At 38.8% G+C, this 25,237-nt stretch overlaps 1 protein-coding gene across 1 annotated transcript in view; it reads left to right on the forward strand.

The window, feature by feature from the left end:
• Positions 1-23,695, forward strand: part of ROBO2 (roundabout guidance receptor 2) — a 554,839-nt gene extending 531,144 nt beyond the window's left edge. The window contains exons 26-30 of the mRNA XM_077815319.1: positions 7,383-7,565; positions 12,350-12,520; positions 18,041-18,301; positions 23,275-23,475; positions 23,685-23,695. Of these exons, the coding sequence (XP_077671445.1) occupies positions 7,383-7,565; positions 12,350-12,520; positions 18,041-18,301; positions 23,275-23,475; positions 23,685-23,695 (827 nt within the window). The remainder of the gene's footprint in view (positions 1-7,382; positions 7,566-12,349; positions 12,521-18,040; positions 18,302-23,274; positions 23,476-23,684) is intronic.
• The last annotated feature ends 1,542 nt before the right edge of the window (positions 23,696-25,237 follow it).

The following is a 25,237-nucleotide window of genomic DNA, read 5'->3' on the forward strand; positions in this document are numbered from 1 at the left end:
AGTTTTACATCCAGCACCCACTAAGGGGGAAATTTTGGTGCTATGCAGACTGGTTCAGTGGAAACAGAACTCACACTTCCAAATGCATCTGACATAAGGCATGTTTAAGTGATGGAATTTATTGCCGGTGTTTCTCCAGGAAGTCTCCCATTATGGCAGTTAGAAAATAGAAGTTGCTAGAAAAGTCTGAATAACATCTAAGACCATGATTAAGCAGAGCTGATGGAGATGCTGTCAGATTTTGGTGCATTCTGAGTGGTCTATTAGTGGAAGTGGATCTTTTTATCTGAAAGTGGATGAATTACTTTGATCAAACCATAAAATTTGATAGATGGAAAATCCAATACAATTCCAAAAATTTGAGGTTGGGGCCCCAAATGGAAAGTCACCATCAGGATTTTTTTCTAAAGGCTATTTTATTAGGGTCAGTAGGATCATATGTCAACTGAATTAGGAAATGTTAGATTTAGAAATTATAGTAGGGTCCTCTCATTGTCAAAAAGTCTTTGTTTGCCAGCCCCTCTTGATTTAGTTAGTGCTAATGGAGGATGCAGACAGAGATTTTCCTCTATGCTTTTAAGCTTTTTCTGTTTGTGGGTGAGAGACCAAATGTTGACATGTATTAAAAAAAAAGGGAGGGGGGAAGAGGAGTTCACAGTAAACACATCCTAATGGTCTCTAGGTACTATAAAGGAAACCCAAGCTGGGAAAATTCTATTTAAACTTTTGAGTAATGATTTTATAAATCTAAAAGCTGAAGCATTAATTTGTTTCCAGGAAAATTCTGAGTAATAGTAAATGGAAAGAAGGACTTATTTTAACACTATGATGTTTTTCCCAGCATCTAAATCGTCCATAGTTTATTAGACAATTAAGTTGTTGGTTCTCATAAAAACATTGAGCTGATATAGAACTCATGCTTTCTTATCTTTCAGTTAATTGATCATTTATATCTCCTTTTCTTTTAACAGGTTCGTTGAAATATTGGTAATGGGAAATTTGAGGGACAGATTAAATGTAATGTTTGTATTCATGATGCAATTTTGTGCCATAATTTTGACCAGAATTCTTCTTGTTCTGCTTTATTAGTTATAGGGACTTAATTGTCGAATATTACTGTATGGGATTTGATCCACTTTTCATTGAAGTCAACTGAAAAACTCTTAGGCCTTGACCAGCCCCCTTTCACCTCCCCTCCCACCCCTTAAAATTTCATAGCCTTGCCACCAGCAGTGTAAAAACAGTGAGCACTCTAGTTACAAATAAGGTACAGACATTTTAAGAACTTTCAGCCTTTGTCATCTGTGATAGACCTGCTCCAGTGACCCTTCTACATAATGGTTCATGCCATTACCCCCACTAGTGCCTCTGTACTTACGTGGAAGCTGAGGAGAAGAGAGTTTACTGTAGATGCAACCCTGTTAAGTCCAACAGGAGTTTAATCAAACCCATAGTTTGCTCAAGTGAAACAGGATACATCCATCAATGGCTATTAGCCAAGACCCATGCTCTGGGTGTCCTTTAGCCTTTGACTGCCAGATCTGGAACTGGACGACGGGGGAATGGATCGCTTGATGGCTGCCCTGTTCTCTACATTTCCTTTGAAGCATCTGGCACTGGCCACTGTCAGAGACAGGATACTGGGCTAGATGGACCATTGGTCTGACCCAGTAGGGCCATTCTTATGTTCTTATGACTGAAAACAGTACACAGTTATTCTTGCACATGCGTAACAAAAATGAAATAATCTAAAATTCTAATAAATATGCCAACAAGAAGCAAAGCACAGAGAAAAAAACAATCTTCTTTTGCATATGTTCAACCTACTTTTTTTTTAAAAAAAAACTACTCGGCTTGTCAGCTATGTGGTAAAAGCTGTTTATTCAATGTGTCCGAGCACAAATGTCATAACTCTAGAAAATTACACAACATCCGTTACTTAACCAATATTTTACCAAGGCAGAGGTCAATATTGGTATTGATTTACTCAGGGATACATATTGCTAAAGATTTTATTTTACAGGCAGTTAGGCAGATTGCATTTAATAGGAAGAATGTGGTTCATGGATTAAATATGTGCTTAGAAAATAGGGAACTGCTAGTTTTTGTACCTCATAAAAATGGTAATACTACAATTAGCAGGGTCATACTATAAAGCACAGGCTTTATCCTAGCTTAATGGATCTGGGGATAGGCATTCATCAGCAAGGATGGATTTAGCATAAAATGACATGTAAATGAATTGATGACTGATCATAAATTAATTTTAGTGCTGAAGATGTAGTAGAGACACAGCAAGATGCCACTTTATCACAGTATTTTACTGCTGGGCAACATTTGAGCAACTACTTAATGTGCGATGTGCATTTCTTCTCTAACAGCTTCAATAAATTTGAAAAAATGTTGGGCCTTTCAGCAATATGGAAACCAAAACACCTAGACAGACTGAAAGTAGAAACACAAATAAATTTGGCTAAGTGGCATAAATTCATTTTTCATTAAATGTTTATAGACGCCTTGATTATGTGTGGACCTATAAAATGTCAAACTTATATGAATGGCTTCTATTCTTTTGTTAAAGATTCCTGGCCAGAAGAGACAATTTTAAGAACCTACAGATTTCATTTCATACTTATAAATTTCAATATTGGGTGGGGGAGGGGGATCACTGTTGTATAATATACAGGATATGTCAAGGTCTTATTTTCAGAGTGGGTTTATAGATAGATAAATTTATAGATAGATGTAGCACTTTTTTATTCACTATTCAGCACTTCCCATAATTCTCTGTTACCCAGCATAGCCATAGCCTCCCACTGTTACATGATTCCCTACTAAAGTCGATGATCATGTTTTGTATTAATAAATAAATATAAAAGGCTGGATATGCTCCTAGGAGTATAAAGGGCTGCTCCTGTACACTGTAGTCAATGAGAGTTTTGCCATTCACTTCAGTGGAAGCAGGATCAGGCTCAGAGAATTGGATCCTGCAAAAGCACTGGTCACTCTGGCCCTGATCAAGCAAAGTACTTAAGCCTGAGCTTAACATGAATCATGGGGCTAATCCCCATGTTTAAATATAAGCATGAGCTTAAGGTGCTCATTTGGGGAAGCACTTAAGCACATACTTAAGTTTTGTTGGCTTCAATGCTTAACGTTAAGCGTGTGCTTATAAGTGCTTTACTGAATAGGGATTCTTTGCTAGATCAGTGCATAAGGGCCAGTTTTTAAAGGTATTTAGGCACTAAAATATGTAAATAGGTGCCTAGCTGAATTTTCAAAAGGGCCATTGGGAATTTGGCACTTGGGCCCTTTGGAAAATCCCAAAAGGCACCTATCTGCATCTTTAGACACCTAAATGCCTTTGTAAAGCTAGATCTAAGTGTTTTGCCACGTGGGGGCCAGAGTACTCAGCACCTTGAAGGATCAAACCTTAAATCAATACACCTGGACTAGTACTAATCAATAGCTAAGAGCTTGTTTCGAAGGTATCTGGACCAACGGGCAGCTTTCTCTGAAAAGAGAGGTTGGTTGTGTTTCACAGGCAGGGTAAACTTAAAAACAGTACAAGAGATGTACTGAAGGATTCAGTTTGCACAAAGAAGTAGCTTTTTCATTGCCTGTAAAATGTCAGGAAATAATAAAATCAGTAGCAAGCAATCTACTAGCAATTCTATCCTCCTAACCTTTCTGTAGGAGCAAAACAACTTCCTGTGTGCCTTAGCATCCAAATATGTTTTATGGAGCAAGAAAACAGAGTTCAACTTTTCAGATAGTTGATTTTGTTTTGCATAATGCATTTACTGCTGCTGTCTGCAAGAGTAAAATTTGCAGTTGCCAGAAAACATAAAAACTCCAATGTACTCTTCAACAACACAGAGTAAGTTGCTGTATGTAAAGGAGGTAAACCTACTAAAAGCCTGTTTGGAAAATACACAGTTGATCTGAGAGGGACACCAGTACCTTTTATTCTACCTTTATGCAGATAACAATTGTTTATCTGATTTGGAAAACAGTGCCAGTGGGCACCATTAAAAAGCAGTCATCATTTACTAAGTGTGTTAGATTAACCCAGCTGAATTATGACCTAGGGGTGTTTGTACAACAAAGCAAGGTTCAATCTTTAGTTGTGAATGTCCACACATTTGTAAGATAAACAAAGGAACATTTTTATTTTTACAGATTGTGGTGAAAAAAAAATGTTTAAGCAGTTGGCCAGAATAGCTCAGGAGATTGGTAGTAATGTCTGGAAATTTTCACCCCTAGTTCCCAGTTCAATTATATCCAAAGTCAGTGGTAACCAAAATCTCACTACAATTTGATAGCAGTTTGCTGATCTATGTGAAGTGAGCTGCGAATCTCAATTCAGCTATCAAAGTACAGGAAGCCATAATACCAAACACATCATCAGTAGTTGGCAACCACGTTGACAGATTCAGCAAATAAAGATCAAATCAGAAAAAGGATTGAGCTTCCCTTTCACTCCTAGAGATGGTCCTTCCACAACACAGTTGAAGTATGACAGATTAAAGGAAAGAGGTGTGTGCGCGCATGTGTTTTTAGGAGCACACTGCTGCTCACCATGCCACAACTTGTTCTGTACTTAAAAGTGAGACTGTCTCCAGGGCTTTCCAACGCTTTAAAAAAGAATACATGTGAAAAATGGGTACTCTAATTATTGTCAAATTATTATTACAAAAGTCTAGGTATTGCTAAGTAAACCTGGTCTGTGTGCATGTTTAATTTGTGTATGCATGTATAGTATATATTGTATAACAACTGCTTCAGAAAATTGTGTGACTGGTATGCAAGTAGATGGAATGCTACATGTAAATGGAAAGTATGTTTTAATTTTCTTCCGTAACACATACTTAGACTTATTCCTTTTGTTTTATTTACATTGTTAAAATCATAGGCCCCAATTCAGCAAGGTAACGAAGCAGACGCTGAACTTTAAGGTCATAGGAAGCATTTTTTTTTAGTGTCTTCACCTCTAGCATCTCATTTTCTTTTGTCCTTTTCGTTGTTTTTATATCTGTTTATATCATTGTTTTTCATATTTCATATCAATGCCTATTGCCAAGCTACTGCTCTCCTTTCTGTATGATGTTCTGTTTAAGAAATTTTCCTCTTGGAGGAGGTTCGGTTTCAGCCATCCCTTGCTGTTATCTTAGATTCCTTACATCTGTCTGTGTCAGGTGGAGTCTATTTGGAAAGTAATAATTTTGTGTGTGCTCTTGGCAAGCAGAATCAAACTCTGTCACTTTCTGTTGCGCTGAACACACTTTCTGCCTGTCAGACCTCCATAGACCTCTTCAGTTTCTGTTCTTGTATCTTTGGAGTGCATGAACCTGTGTTATTACAGCCTGCCACTTTGCTGATGTTAAAAGATTTGGTCACTGCAGCACTGAAAAGTAATCCACTGTTTTCAAAAAGTTTGTGGCACAGAAACTTCTCCCTCTTCCTCTTTTTTTTGTAATACAGTGTATGTCTGTGGCTCTTAACCTTCCCAGACTACTGTGCCCCTTTCAGGAATCTGATTTGTCTTGCATACCCCCAAGTTACACCTTAGTTAAAATCTACTTGCTTACAAAATCAGACCTAAAAATACAGAAGTGTCACAGCACGCTATTACTGAGAAATTGCTGACTTTCTCATTTTTACCATATAGTTGTAAAATAAATCAATTGGAATATAAATATTTTACTTACATTTCAGTGTATAGTATAGAAAGCAGTATAAACCAGTCATTGTCTGTATGAAATTTTAGTTTGTACTGACTTCACTAATGCTTTTTATGTAGCCTATTATAAAACTAGGCAAATATCTAAATGAGTTGATGTACCCCCAGAAGACCTCTGTGTACCCCCAAGAGTATGCATACCCCTGACTGAGAAGCACTGGTATATGTTATTGATTGAATTCCTGATTTCAATTATATTTTTCCTTTACTTTTGCCAGATAGCTTTTAATAATCTATAATACCACAAATATCTATTTATCAACTTTGGTGTAATAAGCAATCCATAATTTAAAGGTTTTCTTTTAGACATTAGGCTTTAAATAACTCCCTGTACATGTAATGAAAAAGAGGGTTTGCAGGTCAGGTGTTAAAATTACACTACAACATTTGAACATCATCACTGTGTGTATAGTAAATCTAAGGGATGATTTATCCCTCTACATGTATCCTTGCGTATCTTGGAAAAATCAGCATTTCTACTGCTGCACATGTGCTCACTTGCTTATTTTGCAATGTATGTGGTGATGTAGGCCACAGTGTAATTTTGAGTACCTCAGTTTTTGGAAATTTGAGACATGTTGGGACTGATTTTCAAAAGTACACATCACCTACAACCCCAATTGAAGTCAATGAGTATTATGGGTGTTCAGCAACTTTAAAAATCCCAAACTCAGTGATAACTTTTGAAAATGTAGTACATACTATACTGTACATTGTGTTTCAAAACCATGCTTCAGATACTAAAAAGTACAGATAACTGGGGAGCCAAAAGAATGTATCCTTCCATCAGTATTAAGTATTCTACTTATGTTCATTCTCTCTCCCTCCCTCTCTCTCTCTCAAAAGTTTTGATCTGATGTATTTCTGAATACGTTTTTGTCACTTTAGTTACACTTTTTTCTTACAATAGTGGTAACCCATGAGCAGGGCAGGAAGGCAGCATTTGAATGTGTAAAGGACCCAATATTAAATTCAGAATGTAGTCACATTCCTGCAAATTTATTCCCAACCAAACTTTAAGGCTGAAACTCTTTGAGTTTGCTCAAGGAATTACAATGAACTGCAGTATGCACTGGTTGTTCTCTAGTTTTGACTTAAAGATCGCATAACGATTTTAAGGTCTCAATTAAAGAAAGCATTTACATAGTTCCTTAACTGCATCTCTGTTCGGGACAGTATGTAAGCATGCGTTCAATGTTCAATTTAAAGAGGTTCAGTGAGACTTATGCATGTTCATGGTGTCCTAAATTAAGGCCTTACATTGTAAATATCAGGCTATGTACTACTGTACAACATATGGAGTCAGATCATGTGGCAATAGATTTCCTTTACATTGCTGTAAATTTTTAGTAAATGCATAGACTTTGGTGGAATTTACACAGAATTTTCATAAGTATAGATGACATCAGAATTTGGCCCATTTTGTACATATGGTCAAATGAGCAAGGGACAACCAATGAATGTAATTCCATCTACTCCTGAAAGATTCCTTGTACACAGATACTGCTTTGATGCCAGACTCTCCCAGATAAACTTTTGCTTTCTTGATGAGAATAAACTTGATGGGCCTTTGAGCTTTAGCTAAACAGATAAGATATTAAATGTATACAACTCACTAGACCCCTACATTTGTTTTTAGGTTCAATGGTAAATGGATGGGGTTCTGCGTCTGATGAGGACCGTAACTTTTCTAGTCATAGATCTAGTGTAGGTAGCTCCTCAGATGACTCGATCTTTACCAGCGGCAGTTTTGCACAAGCACTGGTTGCAGCAGCAGATAAAGCTGGGTTTAGGCTGGATGGAACCAGCCTGACAAGAACAGGTTTGTAGACTCAAAGTTGATGCTTTTTGCATGGTCTCTTCCTTGTCTTTCTCTTCTTCTTTTCAGTCAACTCAAGTCTCACTCAGAATTTATTTAACCTGCATGGAATAAGGAGGTTGAACAGTTTTTTTCTGCATAGCTTTAATCAAAACCTTGCACTCTGTTTTAATTTTAGTACTCCGAGCAATGAATAGCACAAGCTTTTAATCACCAGCTTCAGTCTGCTATTTCCCTTTACTCTGACTCCACTATGGATTTACTGACATGTGCTCCCTTTTATATTGCAGCAAAGAGACTACTAATTTTGCTATGCAATTTTTGATGATTTATTTTTTGCAAAATCGTCTCACAATCAATAATATTTCTAGTAATGAAAAGCACATGTAGTCATTACCTCCATTACTGCTGTTCTAGTGCATCTCTTTTGCACAGTGTATTTTCTGGGAAGGCTCTCTAACTATGGGATGAACTGGTGTAAGTTTATCACTAACAGCCTTATTAATCAATTGCTTTAATGGCACTTATTGGAATAACTTCTTATATTTGGATTTCAGGACATTAATTTCAAATATATCAACTGCATCTACAAGTTAAATGTAAGAGTGGCAAAATTACTATTGTTTTTGAAAACAACACACTTTTTCCTTCTGAAACAAAGGAGGAGTAAATAGAATTTACTTTATGTAATTTATAATTCACAAGCCTCTTATGTGTCATGTTTCCCATGTTCATTTCTAGCAAAAAAAGAGATAAGTAAAATGTAATAAAAATGTTCTGGACACAGTGAGAATTCATGTGTGTATCCTGAGTTTTATCAAAACTGCAAAACAACCTTTGCTGTTTAATTAAACCAACAAAAACTAATAGCACAATATTAATTAGGGAACTTTTTTTTTATTTGTTACACACTCATTTCACATTTCTGCCTGCAGGCACCACTCTGTTCCCATAATTTTGGAACTTTTAGTACTATTCTCATATAAAGTTTGCCCTTTAGTACATTATTTGCATTTAGGAAAGTTGCCCATAAACATAGAGGCTGATCCTGCAGTCCTCATGCATGCAAAATTACCTCAGTAACTAGATGGCAAATGCTATACCTTAGAAATGGAGAATAGGTTTTTGGCACTCACCCAAGCCACTCACAAAGACAGAGGGTGAAAAATCCTGGTTACATTGGCACCGATGGGAGTTTTGCCATTGCCTTCAATGGAGCCGGGATTTCACCCCGATTCTTTAGTTAAATTAATCAATCTTTAAAACAGTTATTTCATTTTTAAAAACAGACAAAGCTCTCCAGTTGCTTCCCTGCAGTAGTGAAACATTGATTTGTTCAGTCTGTCTTTTCATAGGGAAATAAATGGACTGTCTGCCTTTAGCCGTGCCAGAATTTGGCCAAAATATCATTTAACACTGATTATTTTGCTTGAAGAGACTCTTTGAAAAGCCTTGTGTGAGGGCATCAAAACTTTTGCACCCTTTCTAGTTTTTGTGAACTCTTACTGGGGCTTATTCAAAGTCCATTGAAGTCAATGTTGATTTAATGTTGTGTGGATCAGGCCCATTAAGAGGTACAGGCCCTCTTCCCCCTCCCACACGCAAACTTTAAAATATATTATTGTGTAGCATATCCGTGCACAAAAGGTGCATCTTTCTGGTCAAGTACTGGGTGTTTCCAGCTTGAAAAACACCCAGTTAGGTTTTGATGGTGGTGTTATGGTTTATCAAGTGATTGATGTGCATTTTTAAAATTGCATGCTAACATATTATCTATTTGATGAACCATTACAGTTTAGAACATGCCAAAGTATCCCGTTGTCATCACAGGACCATTATGGCAAAAGATTATTGTTCTCCTCTATGGGTCTAAATCAGCAAGCAAAAAACACTTCCTGGTACTTGTTGTAGTTTAATGACAATATGATACTTTCAGTGATACCTCCTGGGCCGTGGTCTATCAAACAATATATTTATGTGGTTTTTAAAATGCATATTACCTACCTGATGCACCATAATGAGTCATCACAGGACATTTCTCTAGCTGAGAAGAGGCAATATTCTTTGACTGTCATTCAGGGACGGTATCTCAAGGCCTTATTCTACACTACCTAGTACCCTGTGTAGTCATTAACACCTATAGCCAAGTGGGTGTGAAACACCATCACTGGTGTGATTGGAGCATTCTGGTTTGATAGCATCTTACACTCACTTTTCATGGGTGCCTATGCAGGGGACAAGGCACTGGCGAATTGGGACCAAAGTATTTCTCCTTCATGACACACTCATTCAGGTTTCCAGTTGCCATTGTGCTAATTGTCACATAGGTCAATGATTTTGGATATTTTTTTTTCATTTTTATAATACCCTATAATGGGACTACTATATCACCAATACAGACAGTCTGGCACGACTGAGCAGATTTTACTAAAGAGACGAGAATAACAGAGATGCTACAGGTCAGATATGAGGTGTACTGAAAGAATTGTGCTGGGAAACTTGCATGTCACCTGCCTGCCCTATGTATGACTCAAGTCAGTACTATCATTACCCCTCTCTTTCATAGGTACTTAAGTCAATCACAAACATGTCATATATTTTTTCCAAAGCCTGCATGCTGACTTAAGGGTTAGACTTACACCCATTAAAACAAGAGAATTCACGTACAGAAGAAATTTCATCCTAGATTCAGGGCTTGTCTACAAGGTGTTTTAGTCTTCACCAGAGGGGTGTAAATTTTAGTCCTCACTAGCATGTCATGCACTGACTGACCAGTGTTGACTGTACTGGTGTGCACTAAAAGTTCCCAAGTGCTCATTAATGTAGTCCCGTTCCAAACAGTGCTACATTAATGCACAGGAGGAAACTTTTACTTTAATCTCCTTTGGTGCAGATTAAAGTGCCATGGAGGATGTTGTTTTTACACTCCATGGTGTCTACGTGCTGTCAGGATTTATTTTTACAAAACATCTGTGCTGCAATATGGAGTGAGTTAATGATGGGATTTCAGACTCATCTCTGAATTTCTTTTCCTTAAAATTTTTAAATCAAATCCTCACTATTTTGGCATGTATTTGTTTCTGGTTGAATCTATGACTAGGAAAAATAAGAACTCAAATGCTGAAAAAGCAATTCTTGCATGTACGAATTACTAAAAATCAATCTTTGGGAGATTGTGGGACAGATCTTGATTCCTTTCACAGCAGCTTTGCACCACTCTGGCAGTGCAAAGGGCTGTAATACTCTACCACTTGACAGATAAAGATTCCCTTGTCACGGAGGAAACCCCAGATGACAGAAAGTCAACATAGCTATCTCTAACCCTAAGAGACCCCACCAGAGTAGGGTATGTGCTAGGGCACGGCTAAAAGAAGGGGGTGTATTTAGAACACTTCCGTACTCCAGTGACCCCCTGCAAGTCTACTGGGTCTTTGAGGGATTTTAACAGCCAGTTTAGGTTAGAGCAGCCCACCGTCTTCTCTAAGTTCTTCACCAGACACCAAAACCGCTCCCAAGCAGCCTGGGGAGCACAAAGATGGCATACAGCCACCTTATCTCTCCTATCAAGTCCTGTGCAGTTTGGCCAGACTTGGTCCTTCTCGGTTTACAAGAAAAACAAGGAGTTTGGTTGTCTTAACACATTGAATTCTGGATAAAATTAAAGAAAATCAGAATAACCACCAGTTCAAAACAAAGTACAATGTTAAAATTCCTAAGGTACTTGTTACAGATGTCAAACAAGTAAAACAAGAATAAAACATTCTGAAAAGATTCCAAAGGGCTCATCCAATCTTAATAGACAATAAGCCAATGTATTCAAAAGACTTTGGAGAATTTGATTGAATTAATACATACATGTAAAAAAGAAATGAATAAAGCAACTGAATTGTCAGCAAACAACCCCTGCTATGATACTCTTGAATGCCCCCATTAGAATAGGGTCAAGCAGAAAAGGAGTGGGTTTTTTAGAGAAGGTGGTTCAGTATAAAGAGAACTCTAAGTAATCAGTTCAGTTAGCCAACGTGTCCAGAATAAGTTTTTACATACACATGCATATTCACAAAATAATAAATAAAATAATGGAGAAATCTTTACAAAAATAAATGTTCTTGCTCTTTGTTTGTTTGGGTCCATAGATCTACAGGCATAAATTAGTATATATTTTGTAAAATCAGCTACATTAGTGTCACTGTAGTTACACCAAATATAAAGTACACTGGAGTCACGAAGATAAGAATCTGGCTCAGTGTATGTATGCTATACACAGAGAAAGATGTTATATGGTGAATAAACATTATACAATTGCAAAACTATTTTATCCCCCTGCAAGTGTAAGAAATTATTCTGAACACATCTGTTTAGTATAAAAAGTAGGCATGAGTTACACAACATATAATAGTTTTATCATAATGGTTTTGGAATGGTTTTAGTTAAAAATTTAAAGGAAAATATAATGCTGAGTTTCTCACTTGGCTTATTGTGGAGTATTTTAAAATGATTGTCACCAGCGGATATTTCAGCAGGGCACTTACTTTATCTTCATCATCATTATTAATATTATTTGTATTACCAGAGAGCCTAGGAACTCTAGTCATAGATAAGGACCCCACTGTGCTAGATGCTGTACAAATACAGAACAAAAAGATGGTCCCTGCCCCAAAGGGCTGACAGTTTTCATATGAGTGCTGAAAGGGAAGATACGCAATACTTCAGATCAGACACATGAGAGCACAGCCTACTTCATTGTAATAATGTTTTCCATTTTTATTTCCTTTTTTTTCCTCTAGGCAAAGCATACCCTTCCTCTCAGCGACCTCGGCCAAGCAGTCCATTTTCAACTGACAGTAACACCAGTGCAGCCCTGAATCAGAGCCAGAGGCCTAGGCCTACTAAAAAACACAAGGGGGGTAGATTGGACCAACTCCCATTGCCTCACCGCAGGGAGGGAATGACAGATGGTAAGTTCTTTGGTTTGAAGTGAGCTCCGTAGTAGTACTGATATGTTGCATGCATGCAGGACTGAAAAAATGTAAAGCGTTCCCTTAAAGCATGTGTGCTCCAGTGAGCTATTTGTTCCATGATGTAAGATCTCTAAGTCGTCAAGTGAATAATGTTGAAATGAGAGTTGTGTGAAACTTGGTTGATTCATCACTGAGCAGGACTTCAAGCAAACCTTTCTTTGGTTCGTCTATGGATGGGTTAACTCCTCTCAGGTTTCTAGAAATTTCATTGCAAGTCACATCTAAAATGACTGAATTTCATCTGGTTTCACATCAAAACCATGACTTTAGCCAATGCATGGAGGTAACAATATTCAAATGGATTTCCCAAGAACAAATTCAAAGTGTGCCATACTGTGTTCCGCTTTGCTCATGGTCTTTGTGCCACCCATACAAAAGGTCCATATTAACCCATGCCTTGCTGTCCTTGCCCACCTATCCCACTGCTCGGTAATGCTGTTCCATTCCTGAATTCCACTCACCTCCACTCCCTAGTGGCTCTGTCTTTCTCTTTAATCCTCTGACACCTCTGTTTCTCTCTAATCCCCTCTTCCAACCTACAAATCCCTGGTGGATCTGTTCCTTCTAATCACCTGAACAACCATCTCTCCTGTTGTTCCTACCTCACTAACACTTGTGATTAGCAAAAGAAGCAACCACCATCTGCTAGTCCTATGTGTGGCTCTCTTACCACTTGTGCTGCTGTCATAGCTGGCTACTGTAAATGCTGAAGGATTTGGAGAGGGCTGCAGGCAAACAAACAGCTTTAAAAGAGCCATCAGCCATTTTCACCACTCCTGTAATGAGGGTGGGGATGTAGGTGCTCTCCTCATTGTTCTGGTCAACGCTTCAGTGCCCCCTGATGCTTTGCGGCTGCCCTCTCTTCCAAACAGGCAAATCAGAGATAGAAAGAAGGGCATCCCCTGGAGATGCATTTTTCCCTACTTCAGTTGGTACCATAGGATCAGCTGAACTTTGTGGTCCCTCAAACAATGTTGGGGTGTGATTTATGCCTGTGAGTCTGCATATTTGCACTCAGAAATTAGTCTCTTGTTCTTTCTAATGGTTAGTGAGCCTTGACAAATCTTCCAGCAAATGTAGAAGTCAAGTGGTGTGTGGTGTCAGGTTCTGTTGTGACCATTTCTCAGAGCTCTAGTCAAAATTCATTAGTACATTCTTCCATTACTTATTTATTCAATAAACTTATAAATTGCAGAGCGCTGCAAGCTGCATATTTTAACCAAACTATACCCTCCTGGCTGAATTTAAATTTACAACTTTAGTGGAACATAATACTTGACAAACCCATAGAAAAAGAATCAGAGAGGAAGTATGTCTATTGACTAAAGCAGTGGACCTGGAGTTAGCACGTCAGTTCCTTCCTCATCTTTGCCACTGACTTGCCCAATCTTTGCTTCTGCTCACCTTTGCCTATGCCACTGTAAGGAGGACACTCACACTCTGATTACAAAGAACAGCTCATAGGGTGCAGCTTTATTGACTATAACAATAATAATCACTCCTGGGAAAACAATGAATGGCTAGATCTTGCAGAAAGGGGTGCCTGCAGCCTACCTTCCAACCATATGCTGTGCCTTTGTCCAGTTGATGACAGTCCAAGAGCCTGTTTGACTTCGCCATGCAAGGCAGCCATCACTCTACACTCATAAGGAGGGCTAGACTAAGCCCAAGCCGACCCTCCATTAATCTCTGCTTGGGGTTTGTGCTGTGCTAAAGCATCTGAATCCCAGTCCCTCAATTAGGCAATCAGAAGACAAGGCCTTCACCCCACCAACTCCAATTTCAATTATAAATTGGCTTGCAAATTTATGATCCAGCCATTAGATATTGCTAGTGGTGGTTGGCTGGCATTCCACCAAACCAATCAGTTGCTGGATATCCAAGTTAAATATGTAGTACCTGACATCAGAAAGATGAATCCCGTTGGGATGGAACAATTAGGCAATACCATCATGTACTAGGGTCTCTCCTCTGAAATCCCCTCATTTCTTGGTTTACAATTTTCTTGGAGCTATTGACGTTAGGAAACAAGTTGACTCCCCTCCATGTGTACTACGGAGATGAATCTAACCATACCAGCCTGGCCATATGGAAGTGGGATTGTAAATCCATCTAGTCTCTCTTATCCTTTGCTGGTAGCCCAAATTCCAACCTGTTGACTGATCAGTATGAGGTGATTTTATATGATGTGGGGTGCTGCCACCACCATTGATTTACACACAGAGCAGAGTGTGTGGGTGGGAAAGATTAGCTTGCTGTGAAATGGGAACGGGCTCATCATGGCTCCAGATGCAGTGAGATCTTTATATAGGCTCAGGGGAAACAGCAGAGTGTGTCTGGTGAGCTTAACTAAGGTTAAAGGTAGGGGGAGGGGATAATTAATGCCACAGACACAGGAAAAGAAGGGAGGCAAAAGAGTTACCACTAAATGCAAAACTTCTTTTAGAAAAGGGAGGAAAGAGTGTTGCTTTGCCAGCCAGTCCTAAGACAGAGAGCAAGCAATTAGACAGCTCAACACTAAATCAGACCATGACTGGGTAGTAGGGCCATCAGTCATTACAGTCCTCCCCTGCCAGCCTTTGTACAACATGGACCCCACAACCCTGGGCTCAGGGTGGGACCAGCCTAGATGGATTCTCTAAGATAGACGTACCCTACTTCCAAAAATGTGTGAGACTTCCTTCAAAAATAACTTGTTTAACTTCAAATAGCTGATATCATCCACAGATTTCAAAGTCCTTTACAAATATCAATATTCACATCACTGCTGTGCCCCAGGCAATGATATCCATTTTGCAGATGGAATTGCAGGAAAGGTGAGGTTGAGTGATTTGCCCAAGGTCACAGAGGAAATCTGCTGCAGGTCAAGGAGTTGTGTCCAGATCTCCTGATTCCCAATCTGTACCTTAACAACAAGGCTTTCTTCCTCTCCAGTGTTTGATTCATGAAAGTTTGCTAAGTGCATTGGGATAGTCAGATGAAAGGCACTGTATACAGTAAAGTATTAATACTGGAACAATTTTTTAATTTAATGACGTTCTGTTTCTGTGCTACTATCTGTTGCAGATTTAAAACTTACACATTTGTTGCTCCCTATTATTTTATTTTATTTTATTTTATTTTGTTCATTGTGAAATTGTAATAGTTCTATGTTGGAGAATCAGATTCCATATTACAGACTGCCTTTAGTGAATTGCATGGATGTTCAAATAGAGATTGTAAGTTACAACTTCAATAATCTGAATTTCAAATTGCATAAGCAGATGCCAGTGTCTTGGTTCTGTAAGGTAACTGGTTATGATTGCAGTAAAATCAATTATAAGGAATGCCATTTTGGAAGCCAACACTATAAAGCAATTTTACATTGGCAGGCTCCCATACCCCTCCGCTCATCCACCTACAATAACTCAAATGCAGTCGGGGGCATGGAAGGTCACATTTATATTCATAACTAAAAAAACTCAAATAAATTAGCACTGAACATAACGTATACACCAAGCCCACTGACAGATTGTTATAATATTGTGCTAGCCAGAAGAGAGAGATCTCAGTCTGGGGGTTGGCACCTCATTCAAGAGCAGAGGTATAGTGCTGCTACCAGATATAACTCTCCTGTCCCATACATTGACCTGTTGTCCCAAATAACCGGCATTTTCTCATTTAACTATGCAAAACAAAAGTGCTGACTGGGAAGCTGTCTCATCAACTTTGGAGACAACGCTGCCCCACACACAGGAAATGCAAGTATCACCTCTACTATCAAGGATATGAACATGAAGAATCTTACCCCATATAAAACTGAAACACTGCCAGCCTTTTAAAATAAATCTGTTGACCAAGACCTCCTCATCAATATGTAAAAATTGCTTCAGTCCCTTCATAGCTACAACTCTGAGACTCCAGTGCAGGTTCTAAAAGCAGAGGAATACTCCTTCATACCATCCACTGTTCCTGGTCAAGTTCCAATTAAAAGTTTTCAGATCCTGTAATTTCTGAAGGGTAAAAAACAAAAGGATAGAGCTTCAGTTGGTGTAAACTGGCAAAGCTCAACTGGAGTCAATTGAGCTACACCATCTAAGGATGTCTCCCAACATATCTGTAAAATTTTCCCAATACAATTAGTAGAACCATAATATAGTACATAATAATCATGAGCTACAGGCTGTTCTACATACACTATAGATAGGCGGCATGGGGGCAGCTTCTCAGGGGAAAATGAGAGGCACCTCAATTTTTAAAAAATTCCTCACAATCTGATCTTGAGGCATAAAGAGCCACGGTCTCTTGTTTTCCTATTGTATAACTTCAGTCAAAATTTCACTTTTTTGAGCTATAATTTTCCAATTTTGATCACTGTCTCAGGATTCTATATAGTGAGAAAAGTATGCTTATCTACTTCAAAAAAGAGCTAGATAACTCCATGGAAGATAGGTCCATCAATGGCTATTCGCCAGGATGGGCAGGGATGGTGTCCCTAGCCTCTGTTTGCCAGAAGCTGGGAATGGGTGACAAGGGATGGATCACTTGGTGATTACCTGCTTTCTTCATTCCCTCTGGGACACGTGGCATTGGCCACTGCTGGAAGGGAGGATACTGGGCTAGATGGACCTTTGGTCTGACCCAGTATGGCCATTCTTATGTTCTTATGCTTTTGTCATCACAGACATGCTTTGAAACCTCTGTTTTTGAACAGTACTACCACTTTAGTGGTTTAGGGTATAAACTTTGAAATGTAGCATACAAGTTCTTCTGAACATCATGTGACATTCAGTGTTCAGTTGAAAATTTGTTTTGATTTGGGTAAAATGATATGTTCGTTAAATTTAGGAAGTGGCTGAAGTTTTTTCAAAATAGCAGGTTTTGACTGAACTTTTTTTCTGAAAAAGTGAGATTTTTTTTGCAAAAAATATTCATCTTATTAAATGGCTCTCTTTAAAATATATTTTGCACATTTATAATAATATATTGTCAGTGATGACATATTTTTTTAAATAACTTGATATTTTGTGAGATTCGATTGAATTTTACTTTGAGATTTTGAGTTCATTCAGAACCGAAACTGAAAGTGAAACTCAAGGATGGGGCAGAGAGGTATGTCCCAAACAGACGGAAACAGAAGAAACCCAGTCAAATAAAATGGATTAATTTTTCACAGCTTGACATAATTCCTTGACTGTTGCTGAATGAGGCAGGTACAGTAGTATACATCATGTATTGAGGAACACAAATTGTATTCTGTTGATTTCATAGAAGTTAGTAGCCCAATTGCTGGAGGTAGAGGCTAGTAGTGAGAGTAAATACACTGAATTTCTGACTAACATGAATTTCCTTTTTCAAAAAAATCATAATAAGTGACTCAGATCCTTTTATTAGGAGACATTTTTTTCTCTGCAGTTTCAAACAAAACGTGTTTCAATTAAATATTAGCTTGTTCTAAATCTTATTCACATTTTTTAGATCTTCCACCACCACCAGATCCACCCCCTGGTCAGGGTTTAAGGCAGCAAATAGGCCCCGGCCAACGCAGAGGCTCGGCAGAGAGAAAAGGAAGCTCTCTTGAGAGGCAGCATACTTCCAACATAGATGAAACAAAGAGCTCATTGGATCGTCAAGCTAGAACATCATTAGAGTGGCAGCGACAAACCCAGGAATGGATAAGCTCCACAGAACGTCAAGAAGATTTCAGGAAAGCCCAACATAAACAAGCATTTGGATCAGGTGTGTGTGCTGCACAAGTCAAAGAAGTGTAGACAGCTTCTTGAAACATTTCCACTAGAGGTTTATAACACACTAGAATCCTAGTCCCCAGGATTGCCAAGACTTATATTAGAAGAATAAATACATTCACCCCCTAAGCCAGTGCATTCATTATACTATTTAGGGAATTAATAATACTGTCAAACATAGCAGCAAAAAAACCCAAAATCTGTTCTTGGTGAGCAAGGAAAGAGGAACAGCCGTTTAACTATTCCCCTTTATAAAATGTATTTAATTGTACAGGTAAGGCCTCATATACCAGTATCTTCAACCAGCAACTAATCTGGCACTAGCTGTTTTGCATGTCTACAGAGGGCTGACCCTCCTTAGCCTAAGACGTTTTTTACAGCTATATTTATAGCATCCTTTCCTCTCTACTCAAGTATATGACAAAATAACCTTCCTCTGTACGGCTTCGATTGATGAGAGCATAGACTTTAACTGGGAACTTGTCTTTGCTGAGTGCTGAGCTTGACTTCTAAATGGATCTCAGACCTGTAAAGACATGTACAGGAGATGAGACTGGACTGGAGATGCAGCTCTACAGTATTCACAGATTCCTTCAGTTCAGCCACTAACAGCTTCTGTTTTGGGACACCTAACTATTTTCCATAACCTACTTCTCACATCTTAGCCCAGTGCTGATAAAATAGAATGATGCAAGGGGACAATTGCACAAGGAACACACAGCATAGAAACAAGGCATATACAGTTCTTTTTTCTAGGGCCATGCTGGACCCTTATGCAGGTATTAAACTTACACCATGACACTGGCAATAAGTATTTAAATACTAATTTGCCTAGCTAATCTACACGCTTACCTCATATCTGTAAAAACAATGGCATAGGTAGGTGCACCTATCCTGGAACAAGGATTTCTGAATGGTCCCTCTCTGATACCTGTATGTTACCTCCTTTATCTGCTTCTCCGGACAGCCTCAGAAGAAAAATGACTGGTCTGTTTAGTTCTAGAGAAAAGCAAAAAAAAGTGTTACTGTCCAGTTACAATTGCTACAGTAAATATTATAACCCCTATTTTAATACATAACAGGAACATTGCCATAAAAAACAAACCAAAACAATCCTTCAATAGAATGGACAAGTGAAAGGTCATTTATATGTCTGTTCTACCACCTTTGCAGTACAGATGTTTGTTTAAAAATGATATTAATATGTGAGATTTCACCTGGTATAGTCCAATAACAACCTTAACTCTGACCCACAAGACATACAAACCTTTTCTATACACCGCTAATATACTGTATGTATATCTGTTATGTGAAGCTATATTCAGGGGAGCTCCTCTGCTACCAAACTCTAAATTCCTCAGTAACAAGGCTCCCCATTTCCATTTCTAGTAAGTGTGCAGGAAGGGCTGATGAGGATGTTAACTATTATGTAACTTAGGCGGTCTACAGTTGTAGGGCTCACAGCTCAATCAGAGCCAAAACCCACTAAGTACAAAGGACTGATTCCCACTGGCTTTAGTGAGTGTTGAATCAAGTCCGTCAGGGCTTAGAGTGATTGCAGAGTTCCTATCCTGTGAACCTTTCCAGATCCACGGCAGTTGGCTTTCCCTCATGCATACCTTAGAAGGTGCATTGGGACCTGCTGTGCCCTCTCCTTCAGTGCGAGACATGCAGAAACCTGTCTTCAAATGCTTTCCGTGATGGCCTGTAGTTGAATGCAAGTTGCTTTACTGAAGCCGTGCCAGCATTTTTCACTGTGCGTGTTTCTTTTCTACTCCGACTTCTTATATTGAAGCTTTCTGTCTCCATATTCTCTTCTCTATTAGGTTTAATGATGAATATTCATGCATCATTTTATAACGTTAATTATGAGTGTATTTTTTTCTTGAACTCTGTCCTGAACTATTTCCCCAATTAATGATGAAGTTCATTGGGAATCCATTCACCAGGTAACAGGGTTAGACACTTAACAAATACTTCCAAAAGAAGGCATTTTTAATTGTTGTCTTTCTGAAAAACTATTTGCTCAATTTCCTTGATATGATTCAAAACAATGTCTACTGTTATCGGTTGTCAGCCTTAATATTTTGAAAGCGTGACTTTTAGATAGATAGATAGATCAGAAGAATCAAGAAATATGCATAAAAAACCACAGTAACTGCATCCTCCCTTCCATTCTTCCCTCATCCTACCTTCCCCATTTCATTGCTTTCACTCAGTGTACCATGTCTACACTTGGACCTGGGTCTTACACACACCTGCATCTGGGACAAACTGTGTTCCTGAGTAGTGTCATTGATTTGGTTCAGAAATGAAGTAAGCGGGAGTACTCACATGAGTAAAGTTGTAAACACACCGAAGTGTTTGCAGGATCAGTGCTTGAGATTGTAAATTCTTCGGGGCAGAGGCCATATGTACTTTACCTATGAAACACCAAGCCCACTTTGGGTGCTGTATATATAAAACAATAAGGAGTTTGGCTGAGTACTGAATACATTATTCACTTTTACATCAATTGACATATGCAATGAAAATTTTGTCATTGGTTGTCAGATCGTTTATTCAATGAATAACAGTTACATTTGTTAACAAATATTTTAAAGTATTGTACTAGCTGTAATAATAACCCTAATTATGTACAAAGAGATTATTATTCTTTCTATTGTAGGGTCTCACCTAAGACACACAGCTGTCATTGATATCAAGGGCATAGACCCCATTGATTTCAATTGTGCAGGACTAAGCCCTTAATTACATGTATTTTTCAAAAGAGCATGAGTAGTCTAGTACTGGAAACCATATTTTCACTGATGACTTTTGAGCATGCTCAGGATCACTAAGTGGAGCAACAGCAGCAACATACCTAAATGTGATATGCTCAGCTACCCCAATAATAGGCACACTATGCAGACCAGATTAGAGTAGTTCTGAGAACAAGGAGAACATTGTAGTTGTCCAACACAGGTGGGTCCTACAAACACCTCTGTGGACAAACAAACACCAGTTTTGTAGATGTAAATTAAGGCCTTGATTCTGCAAAGAAAACCACATGGGCAGATACTCACTGAACTCTTTGCAGGATCAGAGCCTAAAATACTGTTTTGGGGGTAGGGCAATGTCCTTCAGAGCTGTCTATGGAATTTAGACAAATGTCTTCCAAGTTCTAGAATGTTTGAAAAATCTGACTGTTATTTTATATTGTTATTGTTTATTTTATGAATTACACATTTTTCAGGCCACATCATAAAAGCATATATTCTATTAAATTATTGTAACAGTATGTGATACAGTATGGGGAGGTTGCTGGTGGTTGTTTCTAAATATTTCATTTCACCCTTAAAAGTGGTAAAGAATGGACTATTCATCAAAACCTTAGTCTTCATCCCAAAACTGGGAAAACAAACCAGTTCATAGTACATTTCATTCTCCTAAACTTCTGCAAAACTAGTGTCTTTTCATTCCATACTCTAGAAATGTATCCAGCTTTCTGCTAAACTGATTTCCTCTACTTGTGTTTGTTGCTGCCTTTGCAGGTTGCTGCATATTTCACCCAGCTGTTGGAAAGAGTTTCCCTCTGATTTTATTGTTAGGGTTTGCTGTGAAAAGAACTGCTAATAAAATTTAAAAGTCTTTGATAGCTAAATGCCATTTTGCTATGTGTTCTAAATGTTTGCTTACATTTCAACAAGGAGAGCCCAATCACAGCATATGAAGCAGATATCCTGCGGTGCCAGTATTCTAAACCTATTGGCACTAAGATTATGGAAGAGAGTCAAATATAATCTCTTATCTCCCTCTTCCTTTTCCACTACTCCCTCTCTACTTCTCCCTCCCTTCTCTGCCCGCTGTTAAAAAAGCCAGTTAAATGGTTGAGCAATAGGTAGAGGGGGAAAAAAATCTTAACCCTGATTCAGGAAAGTTCTTAAGCAGGTGCATACTTTAAGCATGTGAGTTGTCCCATTGACTTTAGTGAGGGCTACTCCTGTATTTAAAATTAGGCATATGCTCATTGCTGATTGCTGATTCGGTGCTCTAGTTATCACGGTCTCTTCCTCAAGATTTAGTCAAGACAGCTAGATTGCTGTGTGTACAACAAGAAAATAAAAATAGTTCCACAAAATAAACAGCTAAACTCCTTCATTTGGGAGTCAAACCAATTCTGTTGTTTGCTGCTGCTACTGTTATTACCAAAATGCCCAGAGGACCTAGTCAGGTTTGAGGCCCTGTTTTGCTAAGTGCTGTACAAACACAAAGGTACAAGCCTATGATCACTGGGAATAAATCCCTATCTCCCCAAAGACATTCTGTGTCCCAAGACGCCTATTCTTACAGTCCTTCATCTGCGCAAGAGGAGGGGTAAACTGAGTGGGACGGAAACCTTTGTTCAAAGACGACCATGTAGTGACCCTGAAACAGTGTCACAGAAAGATTTATTCCCCCACAAATATTTAAGTAATAGGATTATTTGTAAAATAAGATTTTTCCAATGTACTTTCTATGGTTGGAAATTACTGAGCTGCAGGAAGCTAATTAAATTAGCTGATACCACAGTTCTTTATCTAAATTGATTGAAGCAGTGTTGCCATAAGTTAAACTAAAGAAGAGGAGAAAAAACACACTCCTAGAAGCTTAAAGAAAAATCTAATCATTACATTATTCTGGAAATTTTATGTGCAGCTATTTCTATTAAGCAATCTGTGATTTATCGTCTACTTGTTCACAAGGAACATCATTTTATAATTAATTCAAACTAATTTATAAGTTTACATGCAAACACATTGGTTTCATTATCTGTGGAAGCAGTTTAGGATGCACAGGGAGCTTTTTGGTTTTACTGCCATATCATAAGGCAAAATAAAAGAAAATAAAACGTTTCTAAATGTAATATGCACTGGGTGAGTTTGATGTCCACATCTGGATAATGCTGTTAATAATATGTTCATGATTTGATTTTGTGTTTTCTAGAAGAGGCACTGGTGCCATATAGTAAGCCCAGTTTCCCATCCCCAGGTGGTCACAGCTCTTCAGGAACAGCTTCTTCTAAAGGATCGACTGGACCCAGAAAAGGTGAAGCCTTGCGAGGAGGTCACCAACGCAATGCCAGTGACCTTCTTGATGTAGGATATATGGGATCAAATAATCCAGGACAATTTACTGGTGAATTATGTAAGTGTCTTTCTTGCGGCAATTCAAATGTTAAAAAAGAAAGAACAAATTTATATTATAATTTTCAATGAAGCAAGATTGAACTCCAGAGAGTAGGAAGCTCAGTTTGTCAGCCAGATGTGATTCTGACCCAGATCTCTGTCATCTCTGAGAGGTCACTTCCTTGTGAAAAAGGTGAATGATTGAAATTTATCTTTCTGTGCCTTTAGATTTGTCTTAGATTAAAAATCATGGTGCAGGGTGAAATCTGTGTTTGTACTGTGACTCATGCCAGGGTCATCTATTTAACACATCCTTGAATCTGTGATTCTAGTGTAAAGGGAAACACATCAGGTCAGCTGGTTAGAATTACTCGTTATCCTTTAAGAAAAGGATTACTAGCGGCACCTTAGAGACTAACCAATTTATTTGAGCATAAGCTTTCGTGAGCTACAGCTCACTATCCTTTAGAATTTTTTGGTCAAATTCAAGGTACCTGACCTGAAAGTGGCATTGATGATGGTGTTACAGAAGTGTGCTAAAAAGAGGTCTTTGTTCTATTCTTGGCTGGTTACAGCAGGCAAACTTATCACTCCCCTTCTTTACCCCCTCTCTTTCCCATTCAGTTTTCTCTCTCCTCTCTGCCCCCTGATTCAGTCTCCCTTTTGCTCATCCCAAAGAAAGTGTGCCTCCCTTTTTCTCAAGTTCCCCAGCCCAGCAGAACTCCTTCCCAAATTTATTACCACTATGTATGTGTCATACCTGGTACCATTCTGTGTATACATCAGCTATATGACATTCATCTGAGACCTCAAAGACTGTTAGGTCATAGAAGCTGACCTTTTAGTAACAAGAACAGCAAATACTGTGGTGTTCTGGCTGCCTGAGAAACACAGCGAGTACACACCTGGGGCCAGAAGTCTTGGGGGAGGTTCTCTAACTTTCTCACCACACCATCAGCTTCTTTAGAGAAGGCTGATAACTGACCCCTGCTGATATTTGTCAGTGCAAAGCAACTGATTTTGGATTTTCCAGTACAGAAGGCTCTCCTATACATAAGGTATCTCAGGCTAGGCCTCCATGTATGGTGGCATGTAGAGTACATACATTGTACCCCTCCAGCACAGGTATAAATAACAGCGTAGACAGTAAGGCATTGCTTAGGTGAGTAGAATAAAGACACACCCAAACCTCAGGGTATGTATCCTATATGGCTTTATTCATGCCCAAGAAGTGCTTCCCCCAAACAACATTCCTGTTTTTAGCTGTGTATTGTCCCTCTGCCTCCCCAGTGCAGGAGCCTTTCCCCACCACAGGGAAAAGCTTTGGCAGTAGGGAAAGGCTCTGGAATCTCCCTGCTGCTGGAGTCTTTCCCCAAGGCCTTCCCCTTGCCAGAGTCTTCCACTGATGTGTGTAGCTACACACCGTAGTATGAATGCAGCCCGCTTTTCACAGAGGCATGTAGTTACACCTATGCTACATGCCGCTGCCAGTGTAGACAAGGCCTTAGGGTGAACCATCATGCAACCAATGCAGGGAATGTGGCCAGAGGAAAAGGGATATGGCTTAGACTTTGCTACTATTCTATGGGCCCCAGTTTCCAGGACAATGCCATAGGTAGCTAGGAGTCCAACCCATCACAGAGTAACCCCAGGATCAGAGGAGTGCAAAGGTGCCTTTAAGACATCTTTTGCATCTCTCTTTCTGAGCTCTGCCAAGCACACTTCTGCTGTGGATCTGGCCCATAAAATTGGTATATCACTCTGGTAAAGAATATGTTAAT

Source organism: Eretmochelys imbricata, chromosome 1 (assembly GCF_965152235.1).
Source record: "Eretmochelys imbricata isolate rEreImb1 chromosome 1, rEreImb1.hap1, whole genome shotgun sequence".
NCBI classification, from domain to species: Eukaryota; Metazoa; Chordata; order Testudines; family Cheloniidae; genus Eretmochelys; species Eretmochelys imbricata.